Raw genomic sequence first — 20,937 nt, 5'->3', positions numbered from 1 at the left:
CCTGAAAACCCACCTCTTCAGGGAAGCCTACCCCACCCCCTGCTAACTTGCCGACCTCCTCCACTCTTCCTACCACTCCATCCCCCACAGCTATCTCCTCCTGTACCACCATCCCCTCCCTCCTAGATTGTAAGCTCGAAAGAGCAGTGCCCTCGATCCCCTCATGTTTTGCATTGTATTGGTATTGTTCTGTCACATGTTCTGTCCCCCTTTGTAATGTACAGCGCTGAGTGAACTATTGGCGCTTTATAAATACTGTATAATAATAATAATAATGCCAGCGGCCGCCCACTCTTTACCAAGCAGTACACATTTCCTGAATGCCGCATGTCTCCACCACTAATTAATGACCGCATGCATTTCATTCTTTATTTCCTTCTGTGAATGTAACGCCTGTTCATGCGGTATTTACTGAGCGTGTTCAGTGTTTGTGGTCAATACCGCAACACGGGATAGGAAATGGACAGTTTCAGGATGGCATGCGGTATTTAGGGGAAATGTACCCACATATCACATGTGATCTGCTTCTGTGAAGGGAGACAATGTGTGGATTTTGTGTGTGATGTCACAATCATAAATCTTATATTTTACAGATGATATTTTCTCTCATTTCCTTGATTTAGAGTGGAGATCCAATCGATATAGAATTTGAGGTGAAAGCAGAAGAAGAAGAGGCGTATGTGAGGGATGATCAGCAGTCTATGGAGGAGGATGGAATAACGGGGACATTTATAGAGGAGGACACTCCTACAGAGATCAGCACAGGTGGGTCATGAACACTAAATCCATTCCTCCACCCATACTGCTCACTGATTGGTCCAGAGTAGGGCGGGGACTGGGTGATATCAGCCTGTAATCCCCTGGTCACTTTCCTGAGCTGTGTTCCCCGTCCTGTATTCCTGGATTTCTCTCGGATAATCTTCCTTCTCTGTGCTGCAGACACAATTTATGTATCTAGACTGGATTTATGGAGGTTCTGGGGATCAGCTGGCAGCAAAATGTTGATGTTCACCATAAGTGTTACTAGACCTAGACACCTGGACATGTTCTTTTGATCTTATTCCTCATGGTGGTGACATAGCAATTCTCCCAGTATTTGTCACCTGTGCCGGGTGGAGGGATATGTCTGTAGTGTCTCAGACCCAAGTCACTGAGTGCAGTCTCAGGAGATGGGAGGCAGCGGTGTGGGATCTCTGCAACTTGTCTACAGTAAACATTTTAGATTACAATTGATTACTGAATGCCAATATTATGAAGCCTGACCATTACACTATATAATTTATATTGTCCATTCCATACTCCTGACCCCTGCACTATATACTATGTGTTGTACATTACATACTCCTGACCCCTGCACTATATACTCTATGTTGTACATTACATACTCCTGACCCCTGCACTATATACTCTATGTTGTACATTACATACTCCTGACTCCTGCACTATATACTCTGTGTTGTACATTACGTACTCCTGACCCCTGCACTATATACTCTATGTTGTACATTACATACTCCTGACCCCTGCACTATATACTCCATGTTGTACATTACATACTCCTGACCCCAGCACTATATACTCTATGTTGTACATTACATACTCCTGACCCCTGCACTATATACTCTGTTGTACATTACATACTCCTGACCCCTGCACTATATACTCTATGTTGTACATTACATACTCCTGACCCCTGCACTATATACTCTGTTGTACATTACATACTCCTGACCCCTGCACTATATACTCTATGTTGTACATTACATACTCCTGACCCCTGCACTATATACTCTGTTGTACATTACATACTCCTGACCCCTGCACTATATACTCTATGTTGTACATTCCATACTCCTGACCCCTGCACTATATACTCTATGTTGTACATTACATACTCCTGACCCCTGCACTATATACTCCATGTTGTACATTACATACTCCTGACCCCTGCACTATATACTCTATGTTGTACATTACATCCTCCTGACCCCTGCACTATATACTCTATGTTGTACATTACATACTCCTGACTTCTGCTCTCCCCCTCCCCCCACTGCTATATATACACATAATATGGATTCTCTTTTGTTACCCCCCATTTCCTCCCAGCTGGACATTTTAGATCGGATGATGTGATTGGAGCACAGACTTTTACATGGTGATAATAATGTGATAACATCCTCCAACTTTGGACCCTTAAACAGAAAGTGATAATGAGGGAGGAGTCAATACCCCAATGATGGTGGTCTTCAGGATCAGTCCAGTCTTCATCTTGGTTGTTCTCCCCCCATCCTCACTCTCTGACCTCTGGTGGGGCTCAGCCCCGCTGTTCTTCATGACTAAATCATGGACTAAATAAGGAAGTGCAGTACTTCTTGTGTTGGGAAGATGGCGATGAGTGATAGAGCGGGTGGGGACCCTCGTCCTATAATCCCCTCATCACTGTCCCTCCTATAAAAGACAGTTCTGGTTGTTTCCTCACTCTCTGACTAAGGTCCATGAATAAAGAAATGACCTGGTAGGAGATCAGAGGAGCCATTTCCTAGTTCCCTTGAGGGTGGAATTGTAAGCTCCTCAGAGACCAAGCTGCCTGATGTGGGCGGAGTCCTGCCTTGGGAGAACCAATCAGCTCCTGTCTAGTAATCCTCTTTGTCTTTGTATTTTAGTCCATGGCCGGGAGATGAGGAAAACCTCAGAGGATTGTCTCACTTTGTCTCCAGACTGGAAAGTAGAAGATGAGGACATCACACAGTATAGTCCAGGAGAAAACCCAGCTCCCTCCAATGTCCATCCGGCACCACCCAGTGTAGATGGACCATCGGATTCCTCGTATCCTGAGGAACCTCAGACTGTCCTGGACCGGGCCGGCCTTCCAACGGGGAAGAGCTTCTCCTGTACTGAGTATGGGAAGGGTTTTCACTGTAAATCCCATCTTAATGTGCGTAAAAGATCTCACACAGGGGAGAAGCCGTATTCCTGTCCTGAGTGCGGGAAATGTTTTTCATGCAAGTACAATCTTAACACACATAAGAGATCTCACACAGGGGAGAAGCCATATTCCTGTCCTGAGTGTGGGAAATGTTTTTCACAGATGTCCAATCTTTACACACATCAGAGATCTCACACGGGGGAGAAGCTGTATTCCTGTCCAGAGTGCGGGAAATGTTTTTCACAGAAGTCCAGTCTTCACAAACATCAGAGATATCACACGGGGGAGAAGCCATATTCCTGTCCTGTGTGTGGGAAATGTTTTACACAGATATCCCATCTTTACACACATCAGAGATCTCACACGGGGGAGAAGCCGTATTCCTGTCCTGAGTGCGGGAAATGTTTTTCAGTGAAGTCTAGTCTTTACACACATCAGCGATCTCACACGGGGGAGAAGCCATATTCCTGTCCTGTGTGTGGGAAATGTTTTTCAAAGAAGACCAATCTTTACACACATCAGAAATCTCACATGGGGACAAAGCTATATTCCTGTTCTGAGTGCGGGAAATGTTTTTCATGGAAGTCCAATCTTTATACACATCAGAGATCTCACACAGGGAAGAAGCCGTATTCCTGTCCAGAGTGTGGGAAATGTTTTTCAGTGAAGTCCAGTCTTTACACACATCAGAGATCTCACACAGGGGAGAAGCCGTATTCCTGTCCAGAGTGCGGGAAATGTTTTTCACAGAAGTCCAATCTTTACACACATCAGAGATCTCATACGGGGGAGAAGCCATATTCTTGTACAGAGTGCAGGAAATCTTTTATAGACATGTCTAGTCTTCACAAACATCAGAGATGTCACACAGGGGAGAAGTTGTATTCCTGTTCTGAGTGCGGGAAGTGTTTTTCATACAAGACCAATCTTCACACACATCAGAGATCTCACACGGGGGAGAAGCCGTATTCCTGTCCTGAGTGTGGAAAATGTTTTTCACAGAAGTCCCATCTTTCCAAACATCAGAGGTCTCACACGGGGGAGAAGCCACTTTCCTGTCCTGAGTGAGGGAAATGTTCCTCACTGAAGTCCTGCCTTCCTGTACATCAGGGGTCCCACACAACCCTGGAGGTGTATTAGTGCCTTGAGTGCGGGAAACGTCTTCTAGATGAATGTTGCTGGACATCCCAGCTCTCATGTGGGGAAGAAGCACACCCTGATATACACTTCAGATATACTCCATGGCTGATCTTCATCATGGAAGAAACAGTTGATAAGGAGATGAGAGGCCCCCAAAGAAATGGATGATGTGCAGTAAATGTCGGGGTGCAGAGTGGTCAGTAGATCCTGGAAATGAAGGACACAACTTCAGCCCTTCTTGGGTGTCGGAGTTGCGTTTCCTGATAATGATATAGCGGGTTACAGAGCTAGAAGCCGGGAGAGCCCAGATCTCGTTATCGGGGAACTTTACACAGACAACAAGAACTTCTGAAGTTGATGTCCTTCATTTCAAGGCTCTACAGAACAGTGGTGACCCCGAAGCGTCTCTCTGTCTTCAGTCCATCCTTCTCCTATCCCCCAACAGGAGGGAAGGAGAACTCCGCCCCAAACTAGGGGGGAACTTTCCTCTCATTATTTCCCTTGGCTTCTGTGTGGGTTTGGGTGGTTGGAGGAGTGCGGCACGAGAGGGAACACCGCTTGTTGTTCTATGTCTACATATGGGGTCTGGGTAGAGGGGATCCACTGAAAAATATTTCTTATCTTTGATTTTGTGCAAATCGTTTCTGTTTTCACTTTGAAGGGCGATATTATGTGTGGTTTGTAAAAGGGATTGGCCCAATAGATACCGCCCCACTTAGAGAATAGATGAACTAATATGACCACCATTCATTCAGCCATGTCACATGTTGGGATCTTTTCTACAATACTTTGTTATAATAATGGAACACGTTGTGTATTGTATTGTACACCAATAATAATGACTCCGCCCCCACATTCCAGACAAGGGATCTTCCTGACCAATCATATTCCTTCTTTTACCATTTACTGATTTTTTTTCTGCAATCTTGTTAAAAGTGAAATTATAATAAAAAATGTATTGGAACAGAAAAAAATGGTGTGTGTGCAATGATGACAAAGCTGTGTATCCAGAAATGGCTGGTCGGTGACACTTCCATATACAGCCCAATGAAGTGACAAGGAAGCCCTAGAACCCTTTGGAGGAACCCTGGCTGAGAAAGGCTGGACTAGGCAGTCACATATCTGAAAAATTTCCAAAAATAATGCTTTATCGCACATTAATGATTGACAATTGGGCAATCGCCCTGGTTTACCATCACCTCAGTATGAGACAATACACACAGACCTAAAACCATTAAAATCACACCAAGACCGGTCTGGATATATATGTGCTGCAAAGAATTGGATAATCACAATGATGTGATCAGAAAAGTCGATCTAAATATTAGGTCAACTAAAATGCCAAAAATACATTCCAACATGAGAATATCGGCATTTCTAGATTTAGTTGCTGATGATCTAAAAAACCTTGAGTGGAGAATGCCAATTGGTGACAATCTTACAAAAAAGGAAAGAAAAGCCCTTAAAGAATTAAAAGAGACCAAAAATATAGTAATTAAGAGAAGTGATAAGAGGGGTAATGTAGTCATTTTAAATGAACAAAACTATGTCAAAGAGGTGAAGCGCCTATTGGGGGATTCATCTACGTATAGAAAATTAACTACTAATCCTTTCCCTGTAGTGGTGAAAAAATTAAACTCTATGTTAACATTGGGCAAAGAGCCGGGTCTTCTTACCAAAAAGGAGTTTGAATATCTAAGAATTGAGGAATTTAATCATCCTACCTTTTATATCATCCCTAAAATACATAAGAATCAAGAAAATCCTCCGGGTAGACCTATTGTTTCCGCCATTAATGGTCCCTTAGATAAAACAGGGAAATACATTGATTTGTTCCTCAAAGATATGGTCCCTAATCTATCTTATGTAAGAGATACCAAAGATGTTTTGGCTAAAATTGAAAATTTAATAATAAATGAAAACTCTATTCTAGTTGGAATAGATGTAGAATCACTTTACACATCAATCCCACATGAATGTGGTTTGAGATCGACTTACTACTTTCTTGATAAAACATACCCCACTCTTGGGGGACAAAACAAATGTATTAGTGAGTTACTGGATTTTGCATTACGACATAATTTTTTCCAATTTAACAATACCTTTTATCAACAGATTAGAGGTACAAGTATGGGGGCACCATGGGCCCCGGCCTATGCCTGTCTGCATTTAGGTTTTTGGGAGGAGCAGGTTGTCTTCAGGTCAGCAGGGTTTCTTGCACATGCCCAGATTTGGTTGAGGTATATTGATGATATTTTCCTTATATGGAAAGGAACATCGGAGGAATTAAAACTTTTCATGGAGGAGTTAAATCAAAACTCCCTGAATATTGGACTTACATATGTGTTTGATGAAAGATGTATCTCCTTTCTTGACCTGGAAATTAGACTTGAAGACAAAAGGCTCCTTACTAAAACGTTCAGAAAACCAACTGCAGCCAATACCTTATTAGAGGCCAGAAGTTATCATCCACGTTCACTGATCACAGGAATTCCGGTAGGACAGTTCCTGAGATGTTGGAGAAACTGCTCGAACATTAATGACTTTAGGATGGAAGCGCAGGATCTTTATAAAAGGTTTAGAGAACGGGGATATTCTCACTCTCAGATTAGAAAAGCTCGGAGACGGGCATATCAAACTGACCGTAAGAGTCTATTGTCCCCAAAAAAGGAAGAGAAGGTTAAACTAAGTGAACAACCTGTTAGAATGATAACTCAATTTGGAGCTCAATGGCAGGCTGTGAAACAAATATTAGAAAAGCACTGTAAGATTCTAACCCAATGCCCCAAACTGAGTAAAATTGTAGGTGAGCGCCCCCAAATGGTAGCAAGAAGAGCACCAAATCTTGGTGACCTCCTTATTCATTCCGACTATCAACCGTTAAAACAAACAACATGGTTGAAGTCACGTACAAAAGGGATGTATAGATGTGGAAAATGTCAGATCTGTAAATTTGTGGATCGCACAGATTTTTTCTGTGATTCAAAAAATAGTACTCACTATAAAATTCAAAGTCTTATAAACTGTTGAGATGTTGAAAGTTTATTAGACATTACTAAGATTATATAGGATACAGAAATAATAAGGGAGGGGGGGAGCGAGTTCTAAAACTGTAACTTGTAAGTTTCCATCATGAGCTGACTACATGAAACATGACATATACATTTCTTGGTATAAACTGTTTTTCCTAGCTTTCTGAGAAATAGCCGGGCAAAGACATTGTCGGGGTCATGTTATCTTTTGTTGATACATCCTTCAGCAAACTAAAACAGTTCCATTAAACTTCTAATATATCTGCAAAAACCTAACTTAATACTTAAAATGGCGTACATCAACACAATGGAGGTTCTCTAGATCCTTTCAATCCCCTCTTAGATCATGAACATGATCTCAATTCTTTACCTCATTCATCTTTTTGTACATAGCCAGATAACCTTCATTTGTATTTTGTGGCTTGGTAGCTCTAGCAATGCAATATAATAGCATTTAAAACATAGATATAAAAATAAAACAAAAAGCAATATCATGACTATTCTTACAGTGATACCTTTCATCCATGAAAAGACGGAACCAAATCCTGATCCTAGCCAATCAAAAGGAGTCCATCCATCTTTTCCTATAGCTCTAGCTTCTTCCATTAAACCATCTACCTGTTCCCTGTGTTGCTTTATTATTTCATAATAATCTGGAACAGTCATTGTGGTATTATATATCCAAGTACAACATTCAGAATCCTCTGTCATCTCACACAGACCTGTCAGAGCAGCACTCCTGCTTTCAATAGCTAATTCTGGCATCTCCAGCTGTTCTCTAATAGCTCTGGTCTCGGTATTTATCAACCCCATGTCCTTAGAGTTCCTCTCCAGTATATCATCAATAATGTTTGTGTAATTATTTATTTTGTTCATGAGTGTTATTCCCCATCCCGTGTAGGTAGGGAACCATGACCAAACCTTATCGCCTGTAGAGAATACATCTACCTTTTCTTGTTTGGTTTCCCTTCTCTGTCTCAGAGTTAGTTGGTGTTTTGGGTATGTACTGGCTTTTACCTGGTGTTCCTTCTGGTCTATAGCTGCCATAATTGGCATTAATTGGGCTACATAGCACCAGCCCTGGACATTACTCGGTATCCAAGGGTAACAGATCTTACCACAACAGATATAACGTAGGTATTGTTTCCCAAGGAAATTGGCAATTTTTGTATTGCAGAGTGAAATTCAGGGGTGACAACAAGTGTGAAATAAAAAGGTTTTCCAAACATAGTTTTCCCCACATTATCTTGTATCCCTTCTAAACTTTCATTCAGGGCTCTACCATTTACTTGCCAGAGTTTCACAGAAGAAGTTCCATCCCTCCTTCCAGGATCAGATATATTTAATATGGACTGAGAGCACATTCCCCTTCCCTTGTGGGAAGTATTCCCCAGTCTAAAACACCAATCGGGGAGTTGGGTGACTCCCAGAGTTGGAAAAGATATGGTGGCATTAGAAGTAATATTGGTCAAACCAATACTTACATTCCCTTTTATTAACAAAAATATTTTGACTGGAGCGGCCAGAAGAGGAATTTCCTATGTGCTCGGATGTAACTTACTACATATCCAACATTTATCAGAACCTGACTTAGCATAAGATTTAAACTGCATCAACATTTTCCTGAAAAAGGATTGTTCTCTTCAAAACTTCTTTTTGACTTTCTTTCACTTTTGGTTATCTGGGTCTCATTTAAATCTAGTCCTTGACCACAGATACCTTTTATTAGGCCCAAGTCCTCAGGGTGATAAATACAGTTAGTTAGGATCCATACTGGCAGGAAAAAGAGCAGTCAGTGTGCCCAATAGGACCCAGATCTTCAAAGCACCATGAGGGGCAGTAAGGAATGTCATTGTCAGGAATGGACTTGCCAATAGTGGTGGGACTCACCTGCCTTGTGGGCTGCAGTACCAGGGCTGGCCAGCGGGTGCTCTCAACAACCAGAGGTTCACTTTGGCAATTAGCCATCACCTGGGGCTGATTGCAGGTGGCGTATTTAAGGGATGGCCAGACCTGCAGTCTGTGCCTTGGTGTGTGTTTTTCCATGGGCCCCTGTATCTTGTTACCTGCATTCCTGTTCCTGATTCTGCCTGACTTGTTGCCAACCCTGTCTGATCCTGACCTCTGCTGACTTCTGCTGTTTGATCCCTGGCTTGTGACCCTGACCATTCTCTCCGCCTGCTCCTCCTGTACCTACCTGCCCGATAGTTATCGACCCGGCCTGCCTGACTACATTGTGCTCTATATGTGTATGTACCTGTGTATCTATATCAGTTTAGGTTTGGGTTTGTTTCACCTTGTTGTATGTATTTGTGTTAGCTTGGGGTTTGGTGCACTGCGTTTATGTTTGTATTGTTAGTCTTAATAAATTGTCTTATTTATACCATATCTGAAGCCTGCGTTTCCCTGTGTCAGTCCACACACTTCTGGTCACACCCGCATCCCTGACATTACACCAAGGTCAATCCTGACCAGAAGTGGCTGCACAGGGAAGCCATCTTGGCTTATTGTTGCTGGGAAGGATGGATCTGGATGAGGTTGTGTATTTATCTCTGCTAGTGTTTGATGACAGGGATTATGCTTATCAGACTCTGAAGGAGTATCCCCGGGATCAACTACTAGAGTGTATACGGATCACTCATTGTCTAGTAGATCAGGGCACAGAGTTCTCTGAGGTGCAGCCATTGATTCAGGTTTGTGCTGAGTTGGTTTCATCTGGTACCCCCGAATGCGGGGATGAATTTGTGCCGCCATTTAGTGCAGACCAGGTAGAGTCCCTGGTGTGGTTATTAGAGGATGATGTGGGTTACTTCTTGGAGCGTTATTCTGCATGTTCACAACAGGTACTAAGAGATTGTATAAACGCAGTGCAGTCTTTGACCAGACAGGCTTTGTGTAAGCGGAGCTTTGTTCAACCCATACTGCAGACATGGTCAGACTTGTTGCACCCAGCCTCAGTCGGCTTGCAACATCATTCCTCTGCTCAAGGCACTCTTCCTGCATCCCCGACAGCACCCCCAGTGACGGCCCAGTATACTCTGCTAACTACCACATACCAGTCCCCTGCTCCCACTCGCTGCACCTATCCTTTCTTTAACCCTGTAAAGAAGTCCTCTGTAGCAACTGCTCCCTCCTCTGTTCCATCCTCCAGCTCTTCTCTGTCTTCAGCTGCTCCATTCATTTACAGACCTGCGTTTACTTACAGTGCTCCAGTAACTAAAACCAGAAAAAAGCGAAAATTCTTTCCAACCAGTACCATCCTGCCAGTATCCAAACCGGTCAGCCTCCCGTCTGAGAACCCACCTTCCATGGTTCAGCCTGGTGCCTCGGCACCCACAATTCAGCCTGATGTCTCCACCCAGCCTGATGTCTCCACCCAGCCTGATGTCTCTACCCAGCCTGATGTCTCTACCCAGCCTGATGAACTGATCCAGTCTGATGATCCTATTATGCCAGATGACTCGGTGCCCGCTGTTCCGCCAGTTGACTCGGTGCCCACGGTCTTGCCAGACGACTCGGTGCCCGCAGTCTTGCCAGACGACTCGGTGCCCGCAGTCTTGCCAGACGACTCGGTGCCCGCTGTTCCGCCAGTTGACTCGGAGCCCGCGGTCTTGCCAGACGACTCGGTGCCCGCAGTCTTGCCAGACAACTCGGTGCCCGCAGTCTTGCCAGACGACTCGATGCCCGCTGTTCCAGCAGTTGACTCGGTGCCCGCAGTCTTGCCAGATGAATCGGTGCCCACAGTCTTGCCAGACGACTTGGTGCCCGCAGTCTTGCCAGATGACTCGTTGCCCGCTGTTCCACCAGTTGACTCGGAGCCCGCGGTCTTGCCAGACGACTCGGTGCCCGCAGTCTTGCCAGACGAATCGGTGCCCGCAGTCTTGCCAGACGACACGATGCTCGCAGTCTTGCCAGACGTCTCGGTGCCCGCAGTCTTGCCAGACGACTCGATGCCCGCTGTTCCGCCAGTTGACTCAGAGCCCGCGGTCTTGCCAGACGACTCGGTGCCCGCAGTCTTGCCAGATGACTCGGTGCGCGCAATCTTGCCAGACAACTCGATGCCCGCAGTCTTGCCAGACGACTCGATGCCCGCTGTTCCGCCAGTTGACTCGGAGCCCGCGGTCTTGCCAGATGACTCGGTGCCCGCGGTCTTGCCAGATGACTCGGAGCCCGCAGTCTTGCCAGACGACTTGATGCCCGCTGTACCGCCTGGGGGCCCGGTGCCCGCCGCTCCACCTGGGGGCCCGGTGCCTGCCGCTCTGACCTGGGGGCCCGGTGCCTGCTGCTCTGCCTGGTGGCCCGGTGCCTGCTGCCCTGCCTGGTGGCCCGGTGCCCGCTGCTCCGCCTGGTGGCCCGGTGCCCGCTGCTCCGCCTGGTGATCCTGTGTCCAGCCTGACGTGCCTCCGTCCGGTGTCCAGCCCGAAGTGCCTCCGTCCGGTGTCCAGCCCGAAGTGCCTCCGTCCGGTGTCCAGCCCGAAGTGCCTCCGTCCGGTGTCCAGCCCGAAGTGCCTCCGTCCGGTGTCCAGCCCGAAGAGCCTCCTTCCGGTGTCCAGCCCGAAGTGCCTCCGTCCGGTGCCCAGCCCGATGTGCCAGTCTTTGATATCCCGCCAGTCACTGGACCCGGGTGGTGGAACATTTTGCCCAGCTAGGACTGTTTGGAGCGTCCTGAGGCCGCTCCTTGAGGAGGGGGTACTGTCAGGAATGGACTTGCCAATAGTGGTGGAACTCACCTGCCTTGTGGGCTGCAGTACCAGGGCTGGCCAGCGGGTGCTCTCAACAACCAGAGGTTCACTTCAGCAATTAGCCATCACCTGGGGCTGATTGCAGGTGGTGTATTTAAGGGATGGCCAGACCTGCAGTCTCTGCCTTGCTGTGTGTTTTTCCATGGGCCCCTGTATCTTGTAACCTGCATTCCTGTTTCTGTTTCTGCCTGACTTGTTGCCGACCCTGTCTGATTCTGACCTCTGCTGACTTCTCCTGTTTGATCCCTGGCTTGTGACCCTGACCATTCTCTCCGCCTGACCTCCTGTACCTACCTGCCCGATAGTTATCAACCCGGCCTTCCTGACTACGTTGTGCTCTATATGTGTATGTACCTGTGTATCTATATCAGTTTAGGTTTGGGTTTGTTTCACCTTGTTGTATGTATTTGTGTTAGCTTGGGGTTTGGTGCACTGTGTTTATATTTGTATTGTTAGTCTCAATAAATTATATTATTTACTATATCTGAAGCCTGCGTTTCCCTGTGTCAGTCCACATACTTCTGGTCACACCCGCATCCCTGACAGTCATCTTCAGGGTCTTTTTCACTTACTTCACCCTCTCTTTGAGGATTTTCCTCTCATACTTCACCTCCTTTTTCCATCTCGTGTTTCTCAGGTGTTTGGTTCACCTTCTTCACTCGACTAGCATGGATCCAGGACTTGGAATTCTCCACCAGAACAGCTGTTCTGGTAACCGCTATCACCGTAGTAGGTGGTCCAAAGGGGTAGCCTTGCTTCTTGTCTTTAGTGAGTTGGCAGACCACTACGACATCTCCCACTTGGAAAAGGTGTGTTGGTTCCTGAAAAGATAAAGGAGAGGTGCGAGCAACATTTCTTTCAACCTGATCTAAAGTCTGAATCCGTTTTCTCACATATTCTTGTTGTACCAGGTCAAGGTCCCCTCTTTCTAACATAAGTGGCTGTCTAGCCCAAGGAGTGGGGAACGGTCTTCCCATTAATATTTCAAAAGGAGATAACCCTGTAGTCTTATTAGGTGTCATTCTTACCTCTGCTAGAATTGCAGGTAACATCTTCTTTCAGTGGGTATAGGTTCCTCCAGTGGCCTTCCTCAACTTATCCCTAATTGTCCTGTTCATCCTTTCTACTATACCCCAACTTTGAGGATGATAGGGAATATGACATTTCCAATCTAAGTACTTTTACCAGGTCTTGGCATACCTTGGCCACAAAGGCTGGTCCGTTATCAGAATTTATCTGCAGCGGACATCCCCATCTGGGTATTATCTCCTGTGTAAGAATTCTGACTACAGTCTGCGCATCTTCTTTATTAGTGACAAATGCTTCCACCCATCTGCTGAACATATCCACCATTACCAACAAAAACTCTTGCCTCTGTCCTGTTTTTGGCATGTGGGTAAAATCTATTTGTAAATGGGTGAAAGGTGTAGTTGGGTACACTAGATGCTGGTGTTGTGATTCCTTTGGGTTCTGTGGATTGTTCCTTATACATGTAATGCACCTGGAAACATATTCTTTCACCAACCTAGATAAGCCTGTAATGTAAAAATCCTGCAATAATGTTTCACATGTTGTTTTCCATCCTCTATGTCCTAGACCGTGGTACTGTGCAATGAACAATGGGGCACTTGACATGGGAATGCATGGTTTCCCCTCTAAGCACACTAGACCAGAAGCTGGATCTAGTTGTGCTCCAGAACCATTCCAGTCTGCTAGATCGACTTCTGTAGCAAATGTTTGTAAATCTGCATACATCTGGTCATGTGGGGTGGTTGTGATGCCTGAAGTGAGCATAGACATCTGTTCACTGGCCACCTGTTGTAATGCGGCTTCCTTTGCTACCTTATCTGCTAATGCATTTCCTTTGGCAATATGATCTCTGCGATTTGTATGTGACCTGCAATGAAGAATGGCTGATGTTTTCGGTAACTGTATGGCTTTGAGTAGATCAGATATCAAGGAAGAGTGAGATATGGTTTTGCCATCAGCAGCAATGAATCCTCTTCTCTCCCAAATGACCCCAAAATCGTGTACAGCACCATGGGTGTACTTGGAGTCTGTGTAAATGTTGACATCCTGTCCTGCAAATAATTGACATGCTCTTGTAAGGGCAATCAGTTCGGCTGCTTGGGCTGACTGATATGGGATTGGCTTTGCCTCGAGTATTTTGTCAGGAAGTTGCACAATGGCATATCCTGCATGGTAAGTATTATCATTTGGCCTAGAGCATGAGCCATCTACAAACACATCTGGGGCCCCATCAAGAGCCACAGCTGACATGTCGGACCTAGGGGAAGTGTCTTGCTGTATGTGGGTTATACAATTGTGTTCTGGTGCCTCTTCATCCTGTTCCCCCTTTAGCCCCAATAGGGCATTCAGAATTGGAGCAGGACCTGAATTTGCTGAAGAATATTTAATAATCAAGTTGGGATCAGATAGAAGAATCACTTCATATCCGCTCAACCTTTGTGCTGACATGTGTTGAGTGTGTATGTTTTTCAGTAGTAAGGACACTTGGTGTGTGGTGTGTAGGGTAGTTTCATGTCCCAATGTGAAAGAAATAGCCATCTCCACCACCATAGCGCAGGATGCAACAGCTCTCAGACAAGCAGGCATGCCCTGAACCTGAGTTGGCACTACTTTGGGAAAAAAATCTACAGGGCGGAGCTTGCCTCCATGTTCCTGAGCCAGGACCCCCGCCATGGTTGTACAATTTTCCCCCGCATACAGATGAAACATTTTCTTATAGTCAGGTAGTCCAAGACCAGGGGCCGTTACCATAGCATTCTTCAGGTACACAAAGGCATCAACCATTTCATTTGACCATGTGAGAATGTCAGGTGATTCTGAAAGTGTGGCAGACCTCAGAGTGTGATCATAGAATGAACAATCAGGTATCCATTGGCGGCAGTAACCAATCATACCAAGAAAAGTTAGCATGTCCTTTTTTGTTTGTGGGCGGGGCAGACCCACGAGAGCTGCAGCTCTTTTGTGACTGACATTCCTCTCACCATGACTTAGAGTAACACCAAGGTATTCAACCTGTTTTTGGCACCATTGCAGTTTCTTTTTAGATGCTTTGTGACCATTCCCTGACAACCATTCTAACAGAGACCAACTATCCTCCTGACTGGCCGCCTGACTTGGACTACAAATCAATAGGTCCCACATATTGTAGGAGGACCGAACCATTGGGAGGGGTCCAGGACCTCAGTGTGGTCTGGAGGGCAAGTGAGTAGACTGCAGGCGAATCTACATAGCCCTGGGGCATTCTACACCAGGTCATCTGGCGGTTACGGAACGTAAATGCAAATAGCGCCCTCGTCTGGTGGTTGGAGGAACCAAAAAAAATGCATTTGTTAAATCAATCACTGTAAAATATTCTGCATCGGACGGAATGGAGGTGAGGAGTGATGGCACATCAGGCACTATTGGGGCTAATGGAACCACCAAATTATTTATGGCCCTCAGATCTTGTACAAACCTGTAAGAGCCATCCGGCTTCTTAACATGATTGATAGGTGTGTTGTAAGGAGAAACAGTTTCTTCCAAAATACCTGTTTCTAAAAATCTTTCCACTAGAGGAGCAATCCCTTCCTTCTTCTCTGGCGTCAATTTGTATTGCCTCTGTTTGTAGGGCAATGCCCCTTCCTTGAGTGTGACTGTGTATGGTGTACATGAAATTAATCCTACATCCATAGAATTTGTGGCCCAAACTGGAAGTGTATCAGGAGGGGGTGTAATGTGTGAGGGATGACTCTCATCATTGAAATAGGGGGGTATAATGGGTACTTTGGAGGATCTGACAACAATACCTCCTTCTGATGTTACTCTCAGAGAAATCCCTAAAATTCCCATAAGATCTCTTCCCAACAAATTTACAGGGCAATTTGGAATGATTCTGAAACTGTGACAAGTGATGGCCTCATCCCATGTGAGGGCTGAAACGGGCAAGGGGGGAGTCTTGAGGGTTTTTGTTAGTATCCCATTTATTCCCATAGAAGGTTCAGCATTTGTAGTTTCCCCATGATACATTCCTCACTCAGGCTGCTGGATGTGGCACCAGAATCAATCAGAAATGGAACTTCAGCCCCCCTACTTGTAAAGAAATGAGGGGCTGCTGCCTGTATGATGAAGAAACCAATGGAAATGCCGGGACACCACCTTCCGGGCATCCCTATTGTCTCTGGTTCTGCTGTGGCCCCCACTGAATTGGATATTTAATATCTTGGGGTTGTGCCTGTGCCTGTGGTGTTTGGGGGGTGGTGGTGGCATTAGGTGGTTGGTATCTCTGTTTGCGCTGTTGTGGCTGTCCCTGGGAGGAGGAAGGTTCATACGGACAGTTATGTCTCCAGTGATCCTGTCCTCCACAGTTAAAACATCCAGTTCTTCCGGGGATTTGGTGGGGTTCAGAGTTACTTCTTCCCCTGCCAAATCCTCCTTTTCCTCTGCCTCTATACCACCCTCTTCCTCTTTGTCCTTGCCCTTGATTTCTCTGTTGGGGGTCACTTTGGAAATGACTACTATTAACCTTCTCTTTTCTTACAATATCTAAACATCCCGCTGCCTCCTTCTCATGAAGGGAGGTCTGAAACTCAACAACAGTTTTAGTTGCCCAGTCAGAGACCTGCTGCTTCACGGCTAATCCTGCTTCTGGCTTAAGACCTGTTATGTCTGAATCATCAATGGACTTAACTCTCCAGTTAGAGCCAGTCCTGCTTCTTGTGTCCAGACATCCTTCAACCTTTTCCAGAATTCTAATACAGTTCCTCCTGCCTTCTGTTTACATGCTGTAGCAATAGGGAGGGAAGCCTTATTCTTGAAAACCCTTTTTAGTTCTGTGTCAAGCTCCCCCCACATAGTTTCTCTCCCTTCTGTGGTGTTTAGTTTATAGGCAGTAGCCTGTGTATTACTTGGTTCTATGTGACTAATGCTTTTTACATTTATCCAATCCCAAGCTGGATTATTTCCCAGAATACCATCAATGATCAATCTCATATCTTCCTGCGTGTAATTTCTTCCCAAACATGCCTTTTTTACATAAGCAAGTGTACCTCCAGGAGATACTGTAGGCTTGGGACAATGTTTAACAATCTTATTAATATCTTCTAATTCTATGGGTTTTTTTTAGAATTAGTTCTCCTGCTGTGAGAAAAGGTAGTGTCAATATAGCCAACTCCTTTCCTCCTACGGCCCCCTCATCTTTTCTTTTTCCCTCTAGTTTCTTATCCATGGATCTAATCTGCATTCTAAATTCCTCCACATCTCTACCCTTTCTATGACTGGTGTCACTTCTTCTCCATTGACCATCCTTTTTCTGTAATTTTATTATATTTACCTGTCCCTGTTCTTCGTATTCCAACTCTCCTTTGTCGTCATTATTTTCCGTAAGGATGCCTTGAACCTGGCTACCCTCTTTGTCTGGTGATTTTATACTAAGAATCTGTTTGGGTCTAGTGGAGGGGCTGGCTGTATTGGTTGTAGATCCGGGATGGGAAGTGGCACAGGGACAGGGGCAGGGGCTGCAGAGGCAGGGGCAGGAGGGGCATTAGGCTGGGGAGTAGTCATCCCCAAACTGATCAAAAAATCATCATCAGCAGCATTTTTTAAACCACTTAATGAAGGATATATATTATACGGAGGGGGTGGGATTGGTGTCTGAACTGTTTTCAGTCCAATCTTGGGTCTGCATGTCTTTTCAGATTGATGCTTTTCCTGGCATATTTTTAACCAATTTCAACTTTCTCTTTTGTTTTAAAGAGAAAATCAAATTGAACTTTCCCTTGCTATTATCAACGCAATACGGTGATCATTTTAACCAGTTTTCTCCCCCTTTCTTCATATAAACTTGGTCCCATTGCGGGTCCCCCTCATACCAAGGAAAGGCTTGTTTGTCCCCCAAACATAATCCCTTAACCATGTCTGTATGAAAAGGATCATTTGCCCCCTTTCTTGGGAATGGGTCTGTACTCCCCATAGCTTCTGTCCAGCCTGCCATACAATCCACCCAGATATTTATTAAATAATAGTCCGTTCCACAAACTCTAGCAACATAATCCTTACAATTTTCTCCCTTTTCCGGGGGACCTGGTGGGTAACTACCTCCTTGACCCATATTTAGACAGTGGATAAGATTATCTTACTTTATAATCTTCATTTGTTCCACACAACAAATTATCTTATACTTCTACGCAACAGAAAGAAAAAGCAAAAGACAGACAAACCAGAATCTGCTCCACAGACTTATTAACCTTTTGATAACTTCCCAAAAGTTATCTCTTCACTGTTCTACCAAAGGACAGTGTGTTCTACCAAAGAACAATTTATTTTATGTTCTACCAAAGAACAATCTGTTTTACCAAAAACACTCTCTTTATAGTGCACTATATTGTAACTCTACCAAAGAGTTATGTCTGCTTACCAAAAGCAGCTACAGGTTATCACGGGTCTATATAGACAATACAGAATGGTTCAAGACCTTCCCTCAACACAGGGCAAGAAAGAGCTTTTAGTCATAAAAAGACAAAAGGTTTACTTACCAAGTGAGGTGGGTGGTAATCCCGGACGAGCCCCCAGCTGAAAGGATGATTTTCTTATCCCCTCAGAGACCCCCGGTCTGTGGAGAGATTCCTGGTTTATCAGCAGAATTCTGGGAACACCCATTTACCACGGAAATAACGGCAGCTTATGTTCAGAGATGTTCAAAGTTTATTAGACATTACTAAGATTATATAGGATACAGAAAAAATAAGGGAGGGGGGAGCGAGTTCTAAAACTGTAACTTGTAAGTTTCCATCATGAGCTGACTACATGAAACATGACATATACATTTCTTGGTATAAACTGTTTTTGCTAGCTTTCTGAGAAATAGCCGGGCAAAGAAAGCTTCAGGGTCGTGTTATCTTTTGTTGATACATCCTTCAGCAAACTAAAACAGTTCCATTAAACTTCTAATATATCTGCAAAAACCTAACTTATTACTTAAAATGGTGTACATCAACACAATGGAGGTTCTCTAGAGCCTTTCAATTGAAACCTTTAAATACCACAAGGGAGTGAATAAGGTTCAGAATTTTCAATATGAAACAAAAATGAAGAACACGAGGACATGACCTCCAACTAACTGGAGGAAAGTTCACAACTAATCTCAGAAAGTATTATTTAACTGAGAGAAGTAGATGCTTGGAATAAATTTCCAGTAGAGGTAGTGAGCCAGTGACAAATCACAGAGATCATCACAATAGTACACAATGAATGGCTATGAATGAAATTAATTAATTGTGTACAACTGTCATGTGATCACTGTGATTGGTCACAGCAATCACATGGTACTGGGCTGGCCTGGTACAATGATCTGTCATCTGGTGGACACAGCAGGTGACATATCAAGATACAAAAGAGCCACTAGACTTGGAGGACTTCATATGATGTCCACCCAGGATGGGAAAGATCCCCCTCAGCTGTCATTCTGCTATAGGCCTGGTGGGAAGCAGTTCATTACAGGGGACACTGTACAGGATCTATATGTAGTCTGGGGGTCCCTGTGGAAGTCCATGTGTGGACATTTCTACCTATGATAAATGACAGGCTAAACCCACCTGGAGACTTTCTCCACACCTGGAGTGTGCTGAGTTCTTGGAGAACGTCTACACAGTGTTTCCAGATTGGCTTTATCACCCCAACGAGCTCGCTCCAGTTCATGGATGTCATCATTATGTTTGGAGGATCTCACCAGTCAGGAGCCTTTCCTGTCATCCTACATGTTCCCTTCTGAGGATTGTTCTATCCTTCCAAACAAATGTATGAAATCATGGATGAGTCCTCCTTCTATGTGATCTAGAAGATCTTCAATCACAATGTCTTTATGGATGAAGTGGATGGCCCAGTTTATATATTATTTATTGCTTTACAGCTTTATTCCCTCCAGGATTCATTCTTTATTTATAGAACCATTCAAGGAAGTGTTCTTACTGTGAGAGATCTCCACCACCATTCCTCTGTGACCATTACATCCTTGTCATTTATGTCTAACATACTCATTATAAATGGATTGATATTTATTCTTATGCTTTCGGATGTATTTTTGCATTTTTTTACCCAAAAAGATCTGTTTTGGAGGTCTCTGTTTTATTATGTATACCTTTATTTTATCTTGTGTTCTGTGTCTTTAAAAAAAATATTTTAATACAGATAGAAAAATCTTAAAAAGTTGGTTGCATAAGAGTTAGGTTTATTGTTTCTTACGTTTTTTAGTTCTTTTTGATCTTCCCTGGTATCTCTGTAAGGTAGATACAATGCAGGAATGGTTATTAGGGGACACTTCTCAGGGCTGCAGTTCCTCTGAACTCCACAAGATGGTGATCTCATTTCTCTCCAGACAGGGCTTCTCTATGGGATACAGACAGGAAGTGATGTCAGGTACAGACAGGAAGTGATGTCAGGTATAGAAAAGAAGTTCCATGTGGTACGAAGTACAATGGAGACATTGCTGGAAGTGGCAGCAGAGGAGGTAATAAGATGTTATTTCCTATTTACACCCAATAACCCCCATCCTCTTCCTTCATAGTCATATCCGTCCTCTTCCTCCATAGTCACTGTGATGTCTTTTATCTCCAGCAGATGATGATACACACATATATAGTGTGGGAACCCAGATGAACCCCTTCAGGGGGAGGAGTTGATGATAATATATTTGCTCCCAAAGCTGGCCTACATGGTTCAGTTTTATTGTTCAGCCAGCGGGATGACCATAAAACCTGAAGCGATTCCCCCATCCGCACATTGGAGGTGGATGGGGGAATCCTCCCCGTTGCACTCTTGTATTCTGACAATGGGGGGACTCCTCCGCTCTCAGAATACACGGATCAGCACTGAAGCTATTGGCTGCAGCCGCTGGGGGAGTGGCTTTTATCCGGCAGTGGCCACACATGGATGGAAATGTGAGTGATCCCTGCTGAACCAGCTGAATTTCCATGGATCTATGGTCACCTTCAGTGACTTCCTCCCCTCCCCCTCATCTCCTTCATGATGGAAGTCATGCTGAGATCATCTCCCATTGGCTGAGCAATATTCTCATTTGTCTCTCAGCTCCTTC

At 44.6% G+C, this 20,937-nt stretch overlaps 1 protein-coding gene across 1 annotated transcript in view; it reads left to right on the top strand.

The window, feature by feature from the left end:
* The window catches only part of LOC149440271 (uncharacterized), a 75,872-nt gene that overhangs the window by 10,717 nt on the left and 44,218 nt on the right, over positions 1-20,937 (top strand). Inside the window, exons 2-4 of the mRNA XM_089658834.1 lie at positions 2,667-3,988; positions 6,185-6,191; positions 6,342-6,565. Of these exons, the coding sequence (XP_089514960.1) occupies positions 2,667-3,988; positions 6,185-6,191; positions 6,342-6,565 (1,553 nt within the window). The remainder of the gene's footprint in view (positions 1-2,666; positions 3,989-6,184; positions 6,192-6,341; positions 6,566-20,937) is intronic.

This window comes from Staurois parvus, unplaced genomic scaffold (genome assembly GCF_062004578.1).
Source record: "Staurois parvus isolate SC_StPar_1 unplaced genomic scaffold, SC_StPar_1.0 ptg001098l, whole genome shotgun sequence".
In the NCBI taxonomy this organism is placed as follows: Eukaryota; Metazoa; Chordata; class Amphibia; order Anura; family Ranidae; genus Staurois; species Staurois parvus.
Note: the sequence above shows the minus strand (reverse complement) of the source record. Positions and strands in the feature narration are given on the sequence as shown.